The following is an 18,769-nucleotide window of genomic DNA, read 5'->3' on the forward strand; positions in this document are numbered from 1 at the left end:
CTTACACCAAAATAATCTCCATTTGCCTACTGAAATTTCTTTCTCAAAGATTCATTCTTTTAGGATATAACACCAGCCCACCACCAACTTGAACTTCTGTTTGAAATGAGTAAACTCTTACTGAGACCTTAGTATCTGCCAGCGTCTTTGCTATGTATTTATCGTGATTTAAGCCTCAGAACAATGGGACTTTTATTATCCCCATTTAACAGATGAGGAAATTGATGTTCTGTTAATTAGCTTGTTCAAGGCCATACAACTGAAGTTTAAAGCCACGTCTTTTTGACGCCAAAGGCTATCTACACTTTAGGAACCAATAGCAGAGATTAGGGCAAATGGAAAGTGAGATTCAAGATGGTGGCAAGAAGTCAGGACAAGGGGAGAGACGATTTGGGGCACAGGGTGCTAGGCACTTAGGAAGAAGAGGCATGAGGAGAGAGTCAGAGCCAAGGAAGGGGAGGTAGTAGTCAGGGAAGTCATGGCAGCCCAGCCATGTGTTAAGATGAACCAGTCTTGACATACTATGATGTGTCTTGAAATACTTTAAATTGTATTCCAATAGACAGATATGTAAGGATGCACGAACCAGGCTGTTCTAGTTGATGCAATAAATTAAAGTCAGTTAAAAGAAAAAGAAATACCAATCTTTGACTATATTTGGTTTAATCTGTTTAAAAAACAAATTTCAGATGGGAGCATTGGCTCATACCTGTAATCCCAGCACTTTGGGAGGCTGAGGTGGGAAGATGGCTTGAGGCCACGAGTTTGAGACCAGCCTGGGCAACACAGAAAGACTCCCCCATCTCCAAAAAAGTTAAAAAAATTAGCTGGATGTGGAGGTGCACACCTGTAGTCCCCCAGCTACTCGAGAGGCTGAGGCAGGAGGACTGCTTGAGCCTAAGAGGTTGAGGTCAGAGTGAGCCATGATCATGCCACCACATGCCAGCCTAGGTAATAGTGCAAGACGCTGTCTCAGAAAACAAGCAAAACAAAACAAAAACCACCCAGATTTCCTAGAAAAAGGAAGCCTCTCAAGCACCATTCCCATTTGACCCCATAATGTCCTACTAACTTCATGTAACCAATGAAGGTCCTCTTTGAGTCTCCCACATGGATTCTACCCCGCTCCACCTCAGTCTCCAATCAAGCTGGACATTTCCAGCACTCTTCAGTCCTCCAATTCCAGAGCTAGTAAAAATTCAGGGCAGCAACAGCCCTCTACCAAATACCTCCCCAAATTCCTCCACTAACAACTCTTTGAGACTTCAAGTATCTTCATGTTCAAAAGAACCATTTCCCCTGCCATCCCTTCAACCTCCACCCACGGGTTCTGTTATCTGCAACCTGTCCGTGGAACAGAGCTGGTTCTCCCACACCTGACTGTTAGGTTTCTTTGCCTTCTACCAGATTCAGTCCCTGGATAGCTATTTGCATCATCTCTCTCTCCTACTCAGCAATCTTCAATGGTTTTTCCTACAAGATCCAATTCAAAGTCTGCAGCCTTGAAGTTTTAGATCCTCTCTGCACCCTTGGTCTACTCCAAACCAACATTTGGCCCTGTTTTTCCTAGACAGGCCCTTTCCTCCAGCTCAGGTTTAATCCATCACTGCTCCTGATCTTACATGCAGCCTACTCTCCACACCTTTCCTTTTATGACCATCCCCACCAAGAAAGCTTTCCTCATTTTTCTCATCTATGGAAATCCTCCTCATCCCCTGGCCCAGCTCAGATTCCACCTCCTGGGGGAAGCTGTCCTCCTGCAGGCCCCCTCTGCCTGGCAACTGGTGAAGCTGGCTGCACACTACCGGAACTACCTGCCCATGTGTCTGCACCAGCCCCGCAGCTGATGCTTGAGGTCTTGGTGGAAACTGCCCCTCAGACCTTCACACCAGCCCAGACCTCTGCTCCCTCCTCTGGCCACCATCCCTATGTCCTACCATCGACTTAGAAATTCAGTCTAAATGGAGAAGCTTCACATGTGAGATCTTGTGCTATCGCTTCCCCTTTCTGTGCTTAGCTTATGAATTCTTTATACAAAGAAGAGGGAGTTGATGATCTCTATGGTCCCCTGAAAGTCAAGAGTATATCACCTTCCTCCTCCAAATCCCCTTTTTCAAACCCCCTTCAAGTATCTTGTCATAACTTGACAGGCCTGGCTTCAGCAGTGCTCTCCTCTCAGGCCAGTCTCTCCGCTTTCAGCCCACTTCCTCAGTGTGCGAGGCTGAGCTGCACACTCTGCTAGCCTCCATGAATTGTCCCTTCGAATGGCATGCATTCTCTCTGGGCCACTGCCAAACCCATCAGCAGAGTAAATCGCTCTGTGGGCAATGTAATATGCCTGCAGTTTCTCTTTCTGTAAGAGAGAGCTGTAGGCAGATGGGAAATGAATACCTAGAGAAACCAGGATTCGTTAGTGCATTCAGCAAGTCCAGAGTAGCTTTGGTGCAACATTCAAATAAAAAATGTTCTGACTGGTGCCTTTTGTGGCTTCCGCAAAGATTGGCACCAGGGGCCTCTGCACCTCTTCCCTAGGCTTCCCTCCCGCCCACCCTACTCCTCCGCCAGCTGCATTTCAAGCTAGGCAGGAACGCCTGGGCACTGAGGGAAGCGCCCAGCTTTTGCTACAGGACCTTCTTTCCAGCTCATTCCAAACCTGACGGTTACTCTCGTTGATCATGCTAGTCAACTGGGACCTATTCCGTCCTGAGCTCCCAGCATCCTCGCGGACTCCAGGGCAGAAGCGATGGTCTAGGGATTCCCGCGGTCCCGTAGACGTCAGTCCTGCCTCTCCTTCTCCATTTCAGAACCGGCGGGATCAGCGTCTCCTTCACCACCCAAATCGAGAAGGCACACAAAAAAGGGTCCCAACAGAACCTGTCAACTGACACTACCATAAGTCCCTCGGGCCTTCTCAAACCCTCCCCTTCAAACCAAACAAAAACGGCAAACAGGAAACGCTCGTCTTTTAAAAATTACTCTATTATTATCAAATAGAACCACAGTATCCAAAAGGTAATTATAAAGTTCTATCCCCAACTAGATGGGCCCTACACCGCCCCTCTGAGTGGCCGGCGGCCAAATCACGCCCCCCGTGCTAATTGGTTTCATCCATTTTATTGTCAAGGAAATTAACAGCCCGAAAGGGTTCCCCAGGTCCGCGCCCTCCCCCCTGGGGCCCCGGGGAAACGCGGCAGCAAGGGACCTGGTCTCACTGCTCCCATGTCCTTGGGAGGAGGGACGAAAGGAGAGGGGAGCTCACGGCAAAGGGGCTGGGGGGCGCCCCGCCCCCACCCGCTGGGCTCGGGCCTGGCGGTGTCCGAGGGGGGCTCGGCCCGCGCACCTGGCCGGGCAGCGGTGGCGGGGCGCGCGCTCACTCGCCCGTGTGGGTCCGCAGGTGGTACTTGAGCGACTGCTTGTAGCGGAAGCACTTGGTGCAGTGCGTGCAGGGGTAGGGCCGCTCGCCCGTGTGCGCTCTCTGGTGCTCCAGCAGATGGTGCTTCTGCGTGAAGCGCTTGCCGCACTCGGCGCAGTGGTAGGGCCGCTCGCCTGTGTGGATGCGCCGGTGCTCCAGGAGGTGGTGCTTGCGGATGAAGCTCTTGCCGCATTCGGGGCAGGCATGTGGCCGCTCGCGCGAGTGCACACGGCAGTGGTTGGTGAGCTTGGACTTCTCGCTGAAGCTCTTCTCGCACTCGGGGCACTTGAAGGGCCGCTCGCCCGTGTGAGTCCGCTGGTGGCGCAGCAGGTGAGAAGGGCGGCTGAAGCTCTTGCCGCACAGGCTGCAGATGAAGGAGACCTCATGCTTGCCCGCGTGCACGCGCTGGTGGATCACCAGGCTGATGTGCAGGCGGAAGCTCTTCTTGCACTCGGGGCACGTGTAGGGCCGCTCGCCCGTGTGCGTGATCTGGTGTTTGGTCAGGCTGGACTTGTGGCTGAAGCTGCTGTCGCACTCGGGGCACTTGTAGGGCTTGGGGCCACTGCCGCCGCTGCCCGAGCTGGGTGACTTGGGGCGTGGCTTGAGCGCGTGCTTGGGGTTGAACGTGGGCCCGCGTTCGGGTGAGACGCAGCCTCCGCGCACGCGGTGGATGCGCTGGTGCAGCGTGAGCTGTTGCTTGTGCCGGAAGCTGATCTCGCACTCGGCGCATTCGTAGGGCCCCTCCTTGATGTGGTTGCGCTGGTGGATGATGAGGTTGATCTTCAGGCGGAAGCTCTTGCCGCACTCCATGCAGGTGAAGGGCCGCTCGCCGCGCCGGTTCCGCTGCTGCTGGCTTGAGGCCCCGCGGTTCTCGCTCAGGTGCCGCTCACCGTGCATGGAGGGCGCCAGCCTTTTCACTGCGGGGTTTCCTAGCTGCAGAGGCGGGGGGCTCTCCTCGCCCTCGGGGGACATCTCCCCGGGCAGCGAGGTCTGGTACATACTGGCCTCGTATCTCCCGGACAGCTGCCCAAGGGATTGTAAGTGCTGCGGCAGCTCATCCTCCTCCTCCTCTTCCTCCTCCTCATCTTGTTCCTCTGTCTTGATCACGATCCCTTCTGCTCCAGGGACACAGAGAGAAAGTCGTTAGCTGTTGCCTGGCACCCCTAGCCTACCTGGATGGAGGTACAGCATTGCTTTACCCTCACCGAAACATTGCATTATTGGCCCAAATTCCTTCTTTTGAGAAAATTCTCCTCTGCGGCCCCTGGTCCGCTCCCCTCCCCCAACGAGGTGGATGCAACCCAGGCTGGCCTTGCTGTTTGGTTCAGGAATGAGTCCAGACTTAAAAGGGGCTAAAAAGAGTTCTCCTTGGATTTTATACGGAGGACCGCACGGAAAATCGCTTCCTGTTGGTTATGATGCGAAACTGCTGATAGAGCCAGACCCAGCAGGAAAGAAGGAAACCAGTAAATAGAGCCGATGTGGGAACACCTGGATCCAGCCATGCCTGATGCTGGAATACTCACGATTCTCTAATTATATGAGTGATACACACTCCTTTTTCCATTAGGCTACTTAAAGGTTGGGTTTCTACCAGCTGTACCAAAGGGTCTCCACTCCTCTAAGGTTCTCAGTCTTTGCCCCTCTGAGGACATCTCTGCCTGAACTCTGCTCAGACCAGCCCACTTCTTTCCTAATCCACTGGGAGATTTCTCCTCTTGGTGCCTTTCCTCACCTTCCTCCAGAAATTTCCCTCTCCTCTCCACGTCTGCCTTGATGATCAAAACCTACAGCACTCCACCCCTCCTTGGAGCCCACAGTACTCACTGGTGCCCACCCTAGGAATCAGGAACCCAGCCTTCTGCAGCCTCTCATGGGTGGAAGATGCACCGGCACAGTCAGACTCCACCACCCTTGAATCTGGATCAGCTGCAGGCAGTGTACGCCCCACCCAGGGATGCCCCCTCCACTCTCTAGCCTGGTCCTTTATGATAATGTAAGTTTCAGAGAAAAGAAGTGGCTCCCGACTCCTGTTTGAGTTTTCTCAAGTGGCTTGTACTTATTTGGCACTAACTGGTGAGTTCTATTTTTAGTCACCAGCTTTGTGTGACATGAGAAAGTCACTCACTTCTCTGGACCCATCTGTGACAGAAGACACAAAAAGTCTGTGTGTGCAGAATAATAAAAAACAAACCAACAAGACCTTTTCAGAGCACTCATACCTGTCTTCTTTTCATGAGCACAATATCTCATTATAGGACAAGTCAAGCAAGAATTCTCCCCATTTTACAGATGGGTCATCCAAGCTCAGAGATATCAAGTGATGTTTCCAAATAGAAAATGAAGTCCTAGGCCTTTTCAGAGCTTGCAGGTTGGGACCCATCTGGTCTACCTCCTCAAGTAACAGGGACTGAAGGTAGCAATGTTCGTGACCCAGCCAACGTCTTGTAAAGTTGCTAGTGACTCCCAGTCCTCCTTAGCTCTTCCTTGGCCTCCTCTACAGCCAGTGAACTACAGTGGTAAAATTAGGACACAGGTGTGCTGAGTCAAGGCTGCCTCAGTAGTATTAGGATTCTCAGCAAGAAGTGACCCAGAACATCCTTGGAGCACGATGCCTAAAAGATCAAGAGCAGGCAGCTGCAGAGTATAGTAACTAGTTGCCCTGGTGTTTATCCCGAAAATACTGAGTATGTCTGAAAGGCAAAGGGGAAAATAGATCCTGAGAAGGGCTAAACTCTCCTTGAGGATCAAAGGTGCTTATTTCTTTTTATCTTTTTTTTTTTTTTTAATTTATTTTTTAGTCTGGCTCTGCCGCTCAGGCTGGAGTGCAGTGGCACGATCTTGGCTCACTGCAACCTCTGCCTCCTGGGTTCAAGTCATTCTCGTGCGTCAGCCTCCCGAGTAGCTGGGACTACAGGTGCCCGCTACCATGCCCAGCTAATTTTTGTATTTTTAGTAGAGATGGGGTTTCACTATATTGGACAGGCCAGTCTCGAATTCCTGACCTCAGATCCACACATCACAGCCTCCCAAAGTGCTGGGATTATAGGCAGGAGCCACCGCGCCTGGCCAAAGGTGCTTTTTTCTTAATGGAATGATAAACACCAAACATTTGGCCCCAAAACTCAAGACTCACAATTCCACAAACTACTGTTTAGTAGTTTTCTAAAGTTCTACTACAATTAATGGGGACTGCTCAAAAGGCAACTGAATTTATACAATGATGGTCCCAATTTAGCATATACTCAGAATCTACCTTATGTCTTTTCACTATCCTTTTATGAAAGACAACATGGTATGTCAAAAACACTTCTGAAATACCATGGAGTTACTTAAAAATAAGGTGATAGATCCATATATGTACATATTTTTGAGGCAGTGTCTTGCTCTGTCACCCAGGCTGGAGTGCAGCGATACAATCATGGTTCACTGCAGCCTCAGCCTCTCAGCTTCAACCAATCCTCCCACCTCAGCCTCTCAAGGAGCTGGGACTGCAGACATGCACCACCATTCCCGGCTAAGTTTTAACTTTTTCGTAGAGATGGGGTCTCCCTATGTTGCCTGAGCTGGCCATGAACTCCTGGGCTCAAGCAATCCTCCTGCCTTTGCTTCCCAAAGTGCTGGGATTACAGGTGTGAGTCACTGCTCTGGGCCTAGATTCCTATCTTCTGACCAAGAGGAATGGTCATTAATAAAATACCATGGGGTATTTTATTAACTGCAAAAAGGCAAATTATGGAGGAATTATCTACAGATAATTTTTAAGCAGTTTACATCAATATAATACTTTTAAAACCAGAAATGGATGTGGATATATTTCTAAATATAAAAGTGTTATACAAACATGTAATGGTGAATGACTTACACATAAACAAAACATCCAGACAAAAACAAAAGTCCAAGTGGGTTCTACCAATTTTTCAAGGAACACACTCAATTCCTATTTTTTTTTTCAGAATACAGAACAAGAGCAAAAGCTGCCCAGTTCATCTGATACATCCAGTATAATACTGTTTCCAAAATTAGATGAGAATAATTGAAGAAAACATTCATTTCATTTATGAATACAGTTGTCTAACTTGAGTAAAATATTTATTACCTAAGTCCAATAGTGAATTCAAAAAATACATGATGATGATCAAGTAGGGCTTTTCCCGGGCCTGCCAGGATGGCTCAGCATCAGAAAATCCATCACAAAACATGTCCTGGGATCAGGCCACCATGAGCCCCAGTGCCTTACTGTTCGTGAACTCAGAAGGAGCAAGAGTGAGCAGCATGGTGATAAAGTTTTATAATTAAACAAAAATGAAGACTAGGTTCGACCACAGAATGGCAGTGCTATCGTTATTGGGAAACCATGCTCTCCAGGGCTGAAATCTTCAAGGTAGTTGAGGCTTCTAGGGTGATAAGAGATGATCAAGGACACGTTGGGAGAGTTCTGGCTTCGCCACTCTCTGTGTGGCCTTGCCCAATCTATTTAACCTCTGCCTGTAAAATGAGGGGTGGGATAGGTGAGCTCTGAGATCCCTTTCATTCTTGCCTGAACCAGTCTTTAGAGGTAACCACTTCTTTCCTGGGTTGGAGATGGGTTCTTACAAGTCCTGCGTCACGAAGCCTATACCCGAGGCCGTGCTTGGTAATTCTTTCCCACCTGTTGCCCCATCAGTGTCCAGCTACCTCTCTGAAGGAACCACAGCTGTCCCAGGGGGCAGCGGCCCTCTGGAAGGCCTCATGGCAACACTTCCCTGGCCCTCCCCGCCCAGCACTCACCCGTGCAGTTCCTCTGCTGCACCAGCATCTGCTTCAGTTCGCTGAACTCGCTGGAGCCTTCCGTGGACTCCTCCAGCGTGTTCTCTGGCTCCTGCATGTCCAGGTCTGGCTGTTCCCCACAGGGGTCACCCAGCTCTGAGTCCTGAAAGCCATGCTCTTCCACCTGTCCCATCAGGGGCTCAGGTGTCTCCAAACTTTCTGAGCCCTCGTCGTTGGTCTGTACCTCGATCTTAATCACGATCCCGTCATGTGCTGAGAGAGGGTGGGCAGGGGTGAGAAGAAAAGAACCCAGAACGTTCATGCCAACTGCCCAGGTTTCTGCAGCCCTACAATTTACATCTCATTAAGTCTTATCTTAGAGACCCTGAAGAAATGTAATATTGAGTTGGAAATGAGTAGACACAGAATTTTCTGGATACCTTGTAGCTTTGAATACCAATACAAACTGTAGTCAAGTTAAAATAGATGCAAAGTTTGTTTTCCATGAGCACCATAATTAAAAAAAAAATCAGCATTGTCAGGGTTTATTTTATTATTAGTCTTACCTTTTCAATAGACAAAGGTCTCACTCTATCACCCAGGCTCGAGTGCAGTGGCACGATCATAGCTCACTGCAGCCTTGAACTCCTGGGCTTAAGTGATCCTCCCAAAGTGCTGGGATGACAGGCATGAATAAGCCACTGTGCCCAGCCAGGGTTTATTTTAAAGAGATGCTCATTCCTTTTCTCAGTCAGACCAGCCAACTGGTACAGTTAACACAGTTTCTCTCTCATCTGCTCACTCACAATCAGGTTGATGAAGAAAAGGCCATCTCCTGACCACTCCCACCCCTCGGCCCCATACCCTGAGGTGTCCAAAAAACAGACTTACATTCCCAAGCACATATGCTTGTACACCAGGGGCATTTGAGTTTGTTTTTAATTAAATAGCATCCTATTACACACTGCCCTGAAATTTATGTTTTTAAACTTGCCTATAGGTCTGTAGACTAATTTCAAATGTACCATTACATACATAGGTGTCATTTTACATAAATGGGATTATAACACATTTTTGGGTTTTAGTGCAGTATTTTTTTCTGTCTAATTTGCCTTCCCCTTCCCTCACTTCCCATTTCACCGTTATGACTTCCCAGGTAACTCCTATAATTTATCAGGACTTTTCTCTGTGCTTATGAATAAGCCACATACACATTTATTTATTTATTTATTTATTTTTCTGTCACTATTGGCCTCCCCTGTGTTCCTCTACTCAAATATCTTGTAGAAATCCCTTCAATTTCTTTTTTTCTTTCTTTTTTTTTTTTAGATGGAATCTTACTCTGTCGCCCAGGCTGCAGTACAATGGCACAGTCTCGACTCACTGCAAGCTGCGCCTCCCTGCTTCAAGCGATTCTCCTGCCTCAGCCTCCCGAGTAGCTGGGATCACAGGCACCTGCCACCACGCCCGGCTAATTTTTTGCATTTTTAGTAGAGACGGGGTTTCACCATATTGGTCAGGCTGGTCTAGAACTCCTGACCTCATGATCCGCCTGCCTCGGCCTCCCAAAGTGCTGGGATTACAGGCATAAGTCTCCTTACCTGACTTTTTTTTTTTTTTTTTTGAGATAGTCTCCCTCTGTTGCCCAGGCTAAAGTGCAGTGGCATGATCTCAGCTCACTGTAACCTCTACTTCCCAGGTTCAAGTGATTCTTGTGCCTCGGCCTCCCAGGTAGCTGGGATTGCAGGCATGCACCACCACACCCAGCTAATTTTTTGTACTTTTAGTAGTGATGGGGTTTTACTATGTTAGCTAGGCTGGTCTCAAACTCATGGCCTCAAGTGATCTGCCCACCTCAGCCTCCCAAAGTGCTGGAATTACAGGCATGAGCCACCGCACCTGGCCTCAAACCAATTTCTACAGTGCTAATACATTGTTAAAAATGTTGTATATATTCCATGGTCAGGATAATACCATAGCTTATTCATTCTTTCCCTAATAGAAGAACATTGGCTTTTTTCCCCAGACTTTTGCTATGGTTAAGTTTACTGCAGTAACAATAGAATATGTCATGTACAAACATATTCATTCATTCATTGAATGTTTACTAGCAGATATCTACTGAGCACCAACTACATGTCATGTGGTCTAATGGCTTTTGATATATCAGTGAAAAAAACATGGACCTTACATAAGGTGGTAGACACAATAAATAAATTACACTGGATGTTAGAAGGTGACAAGTGCTGTGAGAAAAAGAGAAAAGAAACCGGGAGATAAATGAACCAAGCAGCCTCAGTCCTGCCCTCCTGAGGCTCCTCCTGCTCCTCTGCCAAATCCATTCATTCCCTTACTGAGAAATCAGACAAACTCATCAGGCTGAAAATGGGTGCTAGATGACCTAAGCTGGATTCCTTCGGATGAGTGGCACTCCTTTAATGCCTCTCTGATTCACCAACTCAACTGGTTTGGAAGTGGATGGAATATAAAGCAGCTCTAATGTTCTCATTTACCCCCCGATTCCCTCAGAATGTGGGACTCTCCCACTGTCTCCAAAGATGTCTGTGTCCTATTCTCTATGAAAAGGAAAAGAAAAACTCATCCATACCTCCATCCCCTGCTTCCTGCACTGGCTCAGAGTCACCATCTTTACCTCCCTTTTCTCTCCAATCTCAGGGAAAGTAATAGCTCTCTTCCCTCCTCCTATCACTGAAATCCTCTGCTTGTTTCCTTAGCCCTGCGCATTTCTTTCTCCCTGGAGTTTTGCTCCATTAGTTGTGTGCCTTTTCTCCTCTGTCTTCAATCCTTGTCTCTGCGCTAAATCGTTATGATCTGTCCACAAACATGACCATGACTCTAGCATCAGGAAACCTTCTTCCCTGACTTCACAAACTACTTAAAATATTTTGCTTGCTTACACCTTAAAATAATTTTTAAAACTATGTACTCCTTTGCATCTTTTTGAATAAATATACAAAATGCATCAGTAACTGCAAAAGATGTAATTTCTGGAGTATTGTAAATATTGATACTTTGAAATAAACTCTTCCATCACCCTTTAATGTCGCCAATGGAATCTAAGAACCCCAGCAATTTTAAACCCACCATTATTCACTTAAAAACACAGGAACAAATTCTTCTTTGATAGCTGGAATTTTTATATCATTCCTTTTCACCTTGAGCTTCTATTTCTATTCCCACTTTGCCCACAGAATTTTATCCTAATAGAACATATTTGTATGCTTAGAAGCCTTTTACTGATCACTTCATCTACCACTCTACCACAAAAATGTGTATGTAAATCGAAGGTTTAATTTTGCTTTCATTTCTAATAACCACAGGTCTCTAAGTGTTCATTTTTTTCCTGGCTTAAGTTATCCTTAGTGATTATCACTATAGAATGATAAATAATTATCCAAGATAGAAAATAAAGAAACTTTGGGAAATGTATCTTAAAAGGATGAATAGAATTTTTTTCCAATTAGTTTACTTATCTGGAAATCAATATTCTTATTGTAGAATGTACAGTTCAGAATCAATTTGTCTGTTTCATTTTTATAAATGAAACCTCATTTACATGGGGAAACCTCATTTACACAAATATGTAGATGGGCTGGAAGCAGCTTTGTTATGGAACTGTCACTCAATTCTGAACTTCTGAATTATATGCCACAAAGATCACATGGTCAACATTATCATCAAAAAAACTGTTTCTAGGGCCGGGCGCGGTGGCTCACGCCTGTAATCCCAGCACTTTGGGAGGCCAAGGCGGGCGGATCACAAGGTCAGGAGATCGAGAACATCCTGGTGAACACTGTGAAACCCCATCTCTACTAAAAATACAAAAAAACTGGCCGGGCGTGGTGGCGGGCACCTGTAGTCCCAGCTACTCAGGAGGCTGAGGCAGGAGAATGGCGTGAATCCAGGAGGTGGAGCTTGCAGTGAGCCGAGATGGCGCCATTGCACTCCAGCCTGGGCAACAGAGCGAGACTCCGTTTCAAACAAAACAAAACAAAACAAAACAACTGTTTCTAATGACCTATCAGTTCACAACATGATTAGTTCCTCTTTCAATTTTGTTAAAGGTAAAATATTGCAAACAACCTAAGCTGCAAGAGAACTTGCCATCCAGGCCCCAGAGTGACGCGCTGCAGGACATGTATCCCAAAATTCTGAATATTCTCTGTTTGGTGACCTGGGGGCTTTATGCCTCTGAGAAATGCTTTATAGTAAGATGGAGATGGGCAGGAAGTGCCTGTTTTGTTTTGTTTTGTTTTTTAAGACATGAGGCCTTGCTCTGTTGCCTAGGCTGGAGTGCAGTGGTGAGATCATGGCTCACCGCAGCCTCAACCTCCTGGCTTAAACCACCTGCCACCTCAGCCTCTAGAGTAGCTGGGACTACAGGCATGTGCTACCATACCCAGCTAATTTTTAAAGTTTCTGTAGAGATGAGGTCTCCCTAAGTTGCCCAGGTTGGTCTCAAACACCTGGACTCAAGTGATCCTCCCACCTCGGCCTCCCACAGTGCTAGGATTACAGGTATGAGCTACCATGCCTGGCAGCCTGTTTTTTTTTTTTTAAATAATGGGAGAGTAGATGAGAAGCCACATTTCAGGGACCACATGCATTGTGTGCTTTTGGCTGATCAGCTGGACAAGAAGAGATGGACTAAGGACTGGAAATTGTGCCCTCAAAGACATCTGTATTATGTCTCTCCTGGGGAATACCCTTACCCCTCAAGAGCATGGGTACCCCAGCTTGAAGACTAGTGCCTTCAACACCTGGCCCTATTTCAAGACCCAACTTGAGTGTCCACCATTCCATCAAGCCTCTTCAATGCTCTCAGCTGGACACAGCTGTGCTCCTCCCTGAGCTCCAGGCATTCGCCTGCTCCTCTTTGTGGCACATACTCTTTCTCCCTCAAAACAGGCAGTATGTACACACTTTGACCCTCCCCTCCACTTGCTAGATAGCAGGGAACGCCAGTGTTTCCCACCAAAAACATCTCCCCACCCCAAACAACTTTTCAAAGAGTATTGACAACCAAGCTGCATTTATTTATAAGCAGGAATTTGTTCTCCCATTTAAAAAATTAATCGAAGACACATACATTGTGGGAATATAGTTTATGAAAAAGGTAACATTTCAATCCAGTGGGGAAAAGTTTAAAAGGAATGGAGACAACTGGCTTCCTGACTAGAAAGGGAAAAAAGCTATTTCACACCGAACTCCTGATGAACAAAAATATTGATGTATAAATAAGAAATTCACACCTAAGTGTTACAACTTTAAGCTGAGGAACAGGCTACTTGTAACCCTGTGGGACTTCCGATATTCCTTCTGGAGGACATTTGGTAACTCGTGCCAAGCATATTTAACATGCCCAACTCCTATCAACTATAATTTTGCTATAAATTGTTTTGAAAGGATTCTTGTAGCTTGCTGTTGCTATCATTTGGCTATAAGAAACTTATTTAATCTGTGATTGGTTTTTAATAATTCGTGTTCATAAGAACGCCTGTGAGGTGGGGAAAATCCCATAAATTGTTTTCAAATGTATTAAACATTTGCGAAGACTGAATTTATTAGTTATTGAAACTGATATAATACCATATTTTTAGACATTTAGTTAAAATAAGCATTTAATTACTTAGACTTAGCAATTTTCTTTTTGTTTTCTAGGGCAAAAAAACACATTTATTTTGTGTTTCAAAAATTTTTATAGCTTTTTTTGAGATGCTCACAGACCTAAGATCTGTGATCACAGTGTTTACTAAATAAAATAGCTTGAGTAAACATTTCTACATTTGATATGAAACCCAGATTGGGAGGCTGAGGCGGGTGGACCACCTGACATCAGGAGTTCGAGACCAGCCTGGCCAACATGGTGAAACCTCGTCTCTACTAAAAAATACAAAAATGAGCTGGGCGTGGTGGCAGGGGCCGGTGATCCCAGCTACTCGGGAGGCTGAGGCAGGAGAATCGCTTGAACCCGGGAGGCAGAGGTTGCAGTGAGCCGAGATTGCGCCACCGCACTCCAGAGTAAGACTCTGTTTCAAAAAAAAAAAAAGACTGATAAATTTGAATACATAAAAGTTAAAAACTTCTATTACACACACACACACATACACACACAAAATATAAAAGTAAACCACAGGCCAGGCATGGTGGCTCACGCCTGTAATCCTAGCACTTTGGGAGGCCAAGGTAGGCAGATCACTGGAGGTCAGGAGTTTGAAACCAGCCTGGCCAAAATGGTGAAACTCTGTCTCTATTAAAAATACAAAAAAATTAGCCGTGCATGGTGGTGGGCGCCTGTAACCCCAGATACTCAGGAGGCTGGGGCAGGAGAATAGCCTGAACCCGGAAGGTGGAGGCTGCAGTGAGCTGAGATAGCGCCACTGCATTCCAGCCTGGGCAACAGAGTGAGACTCTATCTCAAAAAAAAAAAAAAAAGTAAACCACAAACTGGGAAAAGTATTCACATACATACTGTTAGGCAAGGGCTAATATCCTTAATATTTTAAAAGCTTTTTACAAATCAATAAAAAGATTAATAATCCAAAAGAGTAACAAAAAGATTATTCACAGAGTAGTAAGAGGTACTAGTAATCAATAAAGGTATGAAAATATGCTCAACATCACCCTTATAGAAAGTATGTTTCATCCACATATTGTGCTTTTTCTACTTACTACTTTGGCAAATGAGAAAAAGATAAATAATACCTGTTACTGGTAAGAGTGTATAGAAACAAACATTCTCATACTTAGACGGATGAAGGCATGTAAACTGGCACAAGTGATTTGAAGGGATTTGCCAGGATCTATTAAATTTTTAAGTGGGTGTATCCTTTGACCCAGAAAATCCATTTCTAAATAAGTTCCTGACAAGTGCATGAAGATCTACTTATAATAATCTTTACTGAAGCACTGAAACTTGTGAACAACCTAAATGCACATTAATGGGACAGTATTTAAACAAATTATGACATCAATACACAGAATACTACTGTCGGCTATGAAAAAGAGTATGACAAATTTATATATTCTGACGTAAAAATGTCAAGGATATACTATTGAAAAAAGAAACTCGCCAATACTTCTATATTGTCTGACTTTTTTACAATGATAATGTGTATATATATTACCTACATAATTAAGGCTATGTGTATGTAATCACATGCACATAAAATTGGAATGAATAAACTGCTGACTCTTGAGAGAATATTATGGGGTACTTTTACTCTCTCTGTACTTTTCCTTTGTGAAATTAAAAACCAGTATTGCCACATTAACTCTCTCTACCAGCTCAAAGCAAATAAACATTGGTTGACACTTTCCAATCTTCTCATGGCTATACTTTGTTAGGTTTTTTTAATTAAAAAAAATTTTTTAAGTTATACATGCACACAGGCTAGTTGAACATAGTTGAACAGTTCTTCGAAACTTTTCTTTTTTTTGAGATGGGCTGCAACTTCCACCTCTTGGGTTCAAGTGATTCTCCTGCCTTAGCCTCCTGAGTAGCTGGGATTACAGGCACGGGCCACCACGCCCAGCAATTTTTTTTTTTTTTTTTGCCCTTTTAGTAGAGATGGGGTTTTACCATGTTGGCTAGGCTAGTCTCGAACTCCTGACCTCAAGTGATCCACCTGCCTCAGCCTCCCAAACTGCTGGGATTAGAGGTGTGAGCCACCACACCCGGCCCAAAACTTATTTTTTAAAAAGTTCTTTTCCACTCATCTGCCCCCATTTCCTGCTCCCCGGGGCAATCACTTCAATGATTCCAGCTGATTCTTTGGTCATTTACCTCCATAACTCTAAGTAACACACTTATATTGCTACTCCTTGAGTTTTCAATTTTAAGCATCATCCATTGACTTGCAAGGGATGAAGGTCTCCTCCGAACTGATCCTGCCAATACAGTTTGGTTGTAATTTTAGTTGGATCAATACTGGATGTTTACCTCGCTAGATTATATCAATGTTATTTATAACTAAACTCTGTAGTATCCAGTGAGTGCTTCCAATGCCTGTAAACCTTCTTGCCTTCCCTAGATCTGACACTTTTTTCTTTTGCCCAGCTTACGACTAATTATCATGAACTCAGCCCCAAACTCCCCCAACCTTACCTTGCTGTGTAACTCTCCTCTCCAAACATTCAAATATATTGGGTATTTATCCATTTCATCTACTTGAAGACAAATTTCTGGGACCCGTGGAGGTGCCCCACTCAACCAGCTGCCTCTAGGTACATAGCTGGCCTCTCGGAATGCCCCTGTGCCACGCCCCTGGAGTGCCTCCACCTCTCTCTCAAGTTGGCATTTGTAATGCCTCCTTCTTGGTTTATTTCCTCATTTTGGCAAAGCACCTCCCCCAGTTTGATAAAGGATTTGTGGAGACTTGAACATCTCAAAATGTCTCAGTTTCACTCATATTTAATCAAAACAGTTTGGCTAGATATTGAATTATAAGTTGGAAAATACTTTCCTTTGGAATTTGAAAGGCACTGCTCTACTGTCTTCTAGATCCCAGTGTGGTTACAAATGTCTGAGGCCATTCTAATTCCTGTTTCTTCGTATGACTCTGTTTCTCTTCTCTGGAAGCTCGTAGGATTTCCTTTGTTCTCAGTTGCTCTGAAAGTCCATGCTGAAAGTGTAGCTCTATTTTCTTCCAGTGCTCTGGGCAGCTGGCTCTTTCAATCTAGAAAATTATGGCTTTAATTGGTGGGAATTTTTCTTGAATCATTTTGTTGATAATTCCCACCTTTTTTTGCTACTCTTTTTTTCTGGATATTCCTATTATCTGGATGTTGGATTTCCATCCTTCAGTTTTCTTATTCTTTCTCTATTTCCTTCCATCCTTTATTTTTTTTCTTTCCCTATTTTCTTATCTTTTAGCTTTATTTTCTGGGATGTGTGCTTATCCTCCAACACTGCTCCTGAGTCTCTAACTTGTACTATTACATTTTTAATTTCCAAGAGTTCCTTTCTCTTTTTTTAAAAAAAACAAGCATTACACTTTTGTGTCATGAATGCATTCACTTATTTTATCTAAGGATTTTATATGTAAGTATTCATATATACATTTTTTTCCTCTCTGCATGGTCTCTGTTCCTTTAAATACATTTTTTCTTATGTCTTTACTTATTCGTCTCTGTACACCACAGACTTTTCCCAAATGTCTTCTGGTTCTTGGTTGTCCACGGAGACTTAAAAGAGGACACTCAAGAGAACAAAGAGCTGAATGCATTTGGGTGGGGCTTGCTAACTATGTGTGGGTCTCTGTTTGGCCCATAGGGAGCTTTGGTCAAGTCATTTTACTCAGAAACCTCTTGGCCTGGTTCCAAAAGTCTCCAGATAAGGCTCTTCCAATATCCTGCCCGATGGGTTTAATTCTGGGTGTTGGCAACATTTTGGGAGTCGAGTTAGGGAAGAAGGCTGGAGATCTCAATATCTGCACGTCAAGTCTCCTTCTTCCCATTTTTGATGTGGTGCCCCACCCTCAACTGTGCCTGGTGCCCATGTCCAGAGAGCCTCCTTTGCACCCTCTCCAGAGAATAAGCCTGTCACATAACAGGGCTAGAGAGATGCAGATGCCTGTAGTAGGGACTGAGGGAGGCAATGGGAGCTGAGGGGAGTGTTAAGTGGTCTATTTAGAAGATGTTCAGCCAGCTGTCTGTGTTTAGCCTCACTTCATTCCTATTTCCAGGAATCCCTAGAGTCTCTGGTACTATTAACTCTTGAGCCCCAAGCAAGTGTGGGGGTGCAAATTGGGTTTCTTCTCAGTTTTCCCTAGTACCAATTTCAGATTCAGCTTACCACATCTATCCACCTGCTTCAGGGCTGAAAAACTTCATTGCTGTATCTCCTTTCTTTTTAAAAGTTCCTTCAGTCTTGTTTTAGAAGGATTTGGGAGGCCGGGCACAGTGGCCTCTAATCCCAGCACTTTGGGAGGCTGAGGCGGGCAGATTACCTGAGGTCGGGAGTTCGAGACCAGCCTGACCAACATAGATAAACCCCATCTCTACTAAAATACAAAATTAGCCAGGCGTGGTGGTGAATGCCTTAAATCCCAGCTACTGGGGAGGCTGAGGTGGGAGAATCACTTGAACCCTGGAGACGGAGGTTGCAGATCGCGCCATTGCACTCCGGCCTCGGCAACAAGAGCAAAACTCCGTCTCAAAAAAAAAAAAAAAAAAAAAAAGAAGGATCTGGGGAGGTAGGAATAAATACATGTTCAATCTGCCCTGTTCAACTCAATCTTTCATTGTGTACTGTTTTAAAAAATATATTTTTACTGAATAAGAAGTAATATATGCTTACATCAGAACATTTTACAAAACATAGAGAAATACGGCTTTGGTGTTTCCATCCAGTTTTTTTAAACCTACTTTTGCTTACATCACTGACCTCACTATATTTACCTTTCCCATTTCTACATCCTTAATCCTCCTATCAACTGGATCATTCCCATCACATTTCAAACAGGCTTTAGCAGTCCCCATCTTAGGCAAACAAGAATCCCCCCAACTGTCCCATATTTCCACTCCCCCACAGCTACACTTGTTGAAATGACTGTCAGCACGTGCCAGCTCTACTTCCCTGCCTCC

General features: G+C 45.1%; 1 protein-coding gene across 4 annotated transcripts in view; it reads right to left on the reverse strand.

Annotated features, from left to right (window-relative positions):
* Positions 1 to 2,961: 2,961 nt before the first annotated feature.
* Positions 2,962 to 18,769, reverse strand: part of ZNF777 (zinc finger protein 777) — a 30,562-nt gene continuing 14,754 nt past the window's right edge. For all 4 annotated transcript variants that reach the window (XM_023225480.1, XM_023225478.1, XM_023225481.1 and 1 more), the window contains exons 5-6: positions 8,183 to 8,434; positions 2,962 to 4,527 (exon numbers count right to left, since the gene is read on the reverse strand). In XM_023225480.1, the coding sequence (XP_023081248.1) occupies positions 3,371 to 4,527; positions 8,183 to 8,434 (1,409 nt within the window). In that variant the 3' untranslated portion in view covers positions 2,962 to 3,370. The remainder of the gene's footprint in view (positions 4,528 to 8,182; positions 8,435 to 18,769) is intronic.

Source organism: Piliocolobus tephrosceles, chromosome 8 (genome assembly GCF_002776525.5).
Source record: "Piliocolobus tephrosceles isolate RC106 chromosome 8, ASM277652v3, whole genome shotgun sequence".
NCBI lineage: Eukaryota > Metazoa > Chordata > Mammalia > Primates > Cercopithecidae > Piliocolobus > Piliocolobus tephrosceles.